The following is a 5,061-nucleotide window of genomic DNA, read 5'->3' on the forward strand; positions in this document are numbered from 1 at the left end:
CTTCAGAGCAGAGCCATGCTGGCCTAGATAGCAGGTGGCAATGTAATGGTGAAAGGAGGTTCCCACTGAGAGAGCAAAGCCTGCAGTGCCCAAGGCCAGGCAGAAACAGAGCTGGGCTGTGCAGCCCTGGCAAGAGAGGTTTGGGCTGCCTGAGCTGATTTGTAGCACCTTGGGGCCTGTGACAGAGGTGAAGTGATCTGCATGCAGGACAAGGTGCCACTGAAGAAGTCCCTGGCACTGGGCAGCCTGTGATCGAGCCACCCTGAGTGAGCACGCCCAATCGTGGTTCATATCATCCTGGTGTGAGAAGAGTTTTAGAAGGAGGAGAGCAAGAAGTGTTTGAGAGTGCAGAGACTAGAGTGGAGACCTTGGTGTGATGTGCCTCCCATTTATGCAGCACACTTGAATGCAGTCGGGATGGACTTTGCCTAAAGGCAGTGGTGGGATTCAGTTGTCTGGGCACAGGTAGGAAAGCCTGAGATAACCTGGGTTGTTTGCCAGCAGCCACTCCAAAGGGGCATGGTTTTCCCATAGGTCCCATCCATGCGGTTGTGCTAAAAAACCCAGGCATCTGACATGGCCCTGCCAGCCTGTTTCTATGTCATTACATCAAGTGTGTGCACTGAATTACATTAGCAGTTTGCACTGTAGGCATCTCCATGTGTCTCAGCATCATAGTGATTGGGGCTCTAATTGTAGTAGGCATCTAGCGTCATTTGAGATGGCCAAGGGAATTCTCCACCCAGCCCCCAACTCATGCTCTAGAAGGATGTGTGTCTCCCAGTTGCTCCATGAGAGCAAGCAGACACTGGCACATGCCTTGGATAACCTCTGTCTCTTTCAATGTCACCAGGTGTTTGTGTGTGAGCAACTGACTCCCACCCTCCATCTCAGGTGAGTATAACCAGAGCTTAAAGAAGGAGCTTGTGTGCAGACATCTGTGTTGTGCACACTTCAGCTTGGGAAGGGGAATCCCACCTGCTGTGTGTTTTTGGAGTTCATGGGAGTTTGCTGAATCCCACTGCATTCCAGGGGCTTCCAAACCAGAATGAGATGCCCACATTTACTCATCTGAGTCAGCACCTGAACCATGTGTCAATCAGCTCCCTTCTTGCTCTTTTCTGCCTGTCCTGCCTAGTTAAGAGATGGGAATCGGAGCTTCCAGATTGGGACACTTCCATCTCTTGCAGATAACCATGCTCTGATGAAACAATCTGCAGTGCTGGAATGAGTCTTCCTTCAGTGCTTAGAGAGGGACCATTGGTGATTATTTTAGTTTATTGGAGTGAACATTTCCCAGGAGGAGGGAGCACAAGGGACAGAGAGATTCATGCCTTCAGATGGGCCTCTGCTCCTGAGTGAGGGCAGTCTCCAGGGATGGAGGGAGCTCATGGCAACCAGGCAGCACTGCCCAGAGACAGCTGTGTGCAGGGGCAGCTCCTCTGCAAAGAGCAGCAGGGCTCCGGGCACTGCCTGCTGCTGCTGAGATGAGAGGTGACAAGGCAGAGAGAAGTGCAAGGCAGTGTGGAGTGGGAGGACGGAGGAGAGCTCCTTGTGGGAGAAATCTTCGCAGCCCTTGACACTGTAAGTCTCTGGCTGCAGGACAATGCTACTGAGGTTCCTGGAGGGGTCTTCTGAACCCATCCCATCCCATCACTGATAGGCTTTTTAAGGATTGCTCTCCTGACTCCTCCAGTGCACAGGTAGAGGAGGAGATGCTTCATAGCAGGGATTCCCTGCCACACCGTCACAGGGACAGGCCGTGCAGCTCCATTCTGCCAGGGGTAGCTGCAGGAGTGTGAAGCCAGGGAGCACACACAGGTCTGTGCAGGGCTGTGATTCAGAGCAGTGTCCCTGCACCCCAGGGTGCTGTGTGCCTGGGGCAGTGACTCTGCTGCCTGTGAGGGTCAGCCCTCCGTCTGCCCTGGGAGCTCCCCACAGCATTACGGGGAAAACCTCTGGGTGAGACGAGCGACCCCCGGCAGGGCAGATTCATTCTGCTGAGAGGGTGCGGCATGGGTCAGGGCTGCTCACAGCTCTAGCTCATCTGCAGCAGATGTGCAAGGAGTCTTTTCAAGAGGAGATCAAGACAAGGGCTACTTGAAAGGGAAGGAGCTTTCCTTCTGGTATCTCCACTTTCAGTTCCCTAATTTTCGCAGGGAGAAAAGAGGAAAGAGTTTTCTGGTTTAGCAAGGAAGTGGGATACCTAAAACTTCACTCTCAGAGATTAATAGGTCAGTGAGAAACCTCAGCAAGCTGCTTCATCCCCACCTTAGCCTACAGACAGCATCAACATCACCTTTGTGGTCTCATAGGAGTTTATGTGACTTGCTTCTTAGGACGTGCATGCACAGAGATGCCCCTAGAGAGTGCCCTGATCTGGGAGGTTTCTGCAGGGCAGAACTGAGCACACAGAGGGTGGGATGGGATCTGTGAGCACTGACTGGGAGAAGCTGTTGTGACAGTGAAAGAGCTGGCAGCAGGGACAGCTCCAGGCAGCAGGGATGGGCAGGGAATGAGAGGGAACTGCAGGCAGACCTGCGACAGAGGAGAGGGCTTCTTTCCTGCAATGGGCCCATTTCATGCTGCCTGACAAAGGAGCTGAGAGCGACTGTCCTACAATGTCACTGTCTGTGAGTTGGCATGCCCAGCTGAGTAAGGTAAAGGCTTTCTAGTATGCCTCTCTGTCTCTCTTCTTGCCTCCCTTGGCAGCAGGATCATGGTGTTGCTCCTTGCTTCCCCTCCTGTCCATGATGCTCCTGTTCTTTTTTGGGGGGTTTCTGGGTTGGGTGTTTTCAGCTGCAGTTCAGACATGGATGCTGCAAGTTGTGCAGCAGAGGGGTCTGCATGGGAATGAGGTTGCCCCAGCCCCCTTCTGAATTGTGGAGCTACAGAAAATGCAGTCCGTGGGGCTGGGAAATGAGTTGACTCTCCCTTAGGGAGAGCCCATCTCCAGTCCTAACATTCCTTTGATCATTTCCTTATAGTGTCCTGGCAGACTGCGTGCTGCCCTCTAGAAAGGCACAGCTGTCTCATAGCATTACTGTGATATCTGAGAGCCCCATGAGGAAGGTGCAGAGATGCTGAGAGTATGGAGATGGTGGTGGGAGGCTGTATGTGGGCATCTGAAAAGAGCCCTGTGTGTCCTTGGCTAGAAGGGGAGTGTGGAGAGCTCCCTCAGGTGCCCAGAGAAAGGGTGAGAAGTTTGGAGCTGTGCACTTTGAAACTGGACTTGTCTGCTCTCATCAGAGGCTGCTTTCTTTCTAGGGCAACACATGAGTTTAACCATCCTCCAGCCCAAAGATTTACAAGCACAGGACAGCTGGGAATGAGTGTAATAGACAGACTAGCTGTCCTCACTCTGCAAGAAGGGACAGTGGATGCTTTCCTCTGAGGACTCACAGTAGAAATGCCAAGGATTTCTACCTTTGAGGAACACTCCCCAGGGGTGTCACGGACATCTAAACTAAAATAAAATTCCTATATAATCCCTGAAACTCTGTTCCTCAAACCTCATTTGTTAGAATTCAGAGTGAAGACGCTGAAAAGCCCTTCTACACGATGAGTGGCTTTCACCTGACAGAATTTGTGAATGTCAGAGCTGGTCACCCCTGTTCCCCTGTGCCCAGTGCTTTTCAGCACAATTGACTCCTGTGGAGCCCATGGGCAGAGGTCCCTGCTCCTCACAGCACACTCAGGCAGGGCAAAGCGGAGCTCCAGCAAGGGAGCTGCACAAAGATCCTCTCAGTAAAGAGAGAGGCAATGTGGGGGCTTATATGAGAACTGCAACATTTGGGGGTTTTTTGCTTGAAAAGTGTCTCCTAGCTTCTCAATGTCTTTTCTTCTTTGCACAGTCCCCGATGCCCAGAGATAGCAAAATGTCCAACAGCAGCTCCCTCAACGAGTTCCTCCTCCTGGCGTTTGCGGACACACGGGAGCTGCAGCTCTTGCACTTCTCGCTCTTCCTGGGCATCTACCTGGCTGCCCTCCTGGGCAACGGCCTCATCATCACAGCAGTAGCCTGCGACCACCGCCTCCACACCCCCATGTACTTCTTCCTCCTCAACCTCTCTCTTCTGGACCTTGGCACCGTCTCCACCACTGTCCCCAAATCCATGGCCAATTCCCTGTGGGACACCAGGGCCATTTCCTACTCAGGATGTGCTGCTCAAGTCTTCCTGGTTGTCTTCTTGTTAGGAGGAGAGTATTCTCTTCTCACAGTCATGGCCTATGACCGCTACATTGCCATTTGCAAACCCCTGCACTACGAGACCCTCATGGGCAACAGAGCTTGTGTCAGAATGGCAGCAGCTGCCTGGGTGAGTGGTTTTCTCCATGCTCTCATACACACTGCTAACACATTTTCCATACCACTCTGCCAAGGCAATGTGGTGGACCAGTTCTTCTGTGAAATCCCCCAGATCCTCAAGCTCTCCTGCTCAGACGCCTACTTCACGGAAGTTGGGCTTATTGTGGTTAGTGGCTGTTTAGTCTCTGGGTGTTTCATTTTCATTGTGCTGTCCTATGTGCAGATCTTCACAGTTGTGCTGAGGATGCCCTCTGAGCAGGGACGACACAAAGCCTTTTCCACATGCCTCCCTCACCTGGCAGTGGTCTCCCTCTTTCTCAGCACTGACACATTTGCCTACCTGAAGCCCCCCTCCATCTCCTCCCCAGCTCTGGATCTGGTGGTGTCTGTTCTGTACTCAGTTGTGCCTCCAACTCTGAACCCCCTCATCTACAGCATGAGGAACAAGGAGCTCAAGGATGCCCTGAGGAAAGTGATTTCATGGACATTTTTCAGCACTGGTAACATTGCCATTGCTCTCCACAAATGACTCCCACTGTGTCCTGTACCAGGACTGAGCTGTGTTTGTTCACTTTATTTTTATTATTACTATTATTACTGTTTTGATTATCATTTGCCACCATGTTGCTGCGCCAAAGGTTGGATTCATTCCACCTTCACTGAGACTGCTCTGCCTCAGCTGGTGCCCATATAAAGTTTTGTCCAACACTGTGTCAGAGCTGACTCCCTCACAGTAGCTCTGTAATAAAGTA

General features: G+C 52.0%; 1 protein-coding gene across 1 annotated transcript; it reads left to right on the top strand.

The window, feature by feature from the left end:
- Window positions 1-3,878: 3,878 nt before the first annotated feature.
- LOC136993133 (olfactory receptor 14C36-like) lies at window positions 3,879-4,808 on the top strand (the record flags this gene model as incomplete). The annotated part of the gene is made up of 1 exon (XM_067303144.1): window positions 3,879-4,808. A coding segment is annotated over exon 1 (930 nt), but the record flags the coding sequence as incomplete, so codon positions are not given.
- Window positions 4,809-5,061: the final 253 nt, after the last annotated feature.

Source organism: Apteryx mantelli, chromosome 11, assembly GCF_036417845.1.
Source record: "Apteryx mantelli isolate bAptMan1 chromosome 11, bAptMan1.hap1, whole genome shotgun sequence".
Classification (NCBI taxonomy): Eukaryota; Metazoa; Chordata; class Aves; order Apterygiformes; family Apterygidae; genus Apteryx; species Apteryx mantelli.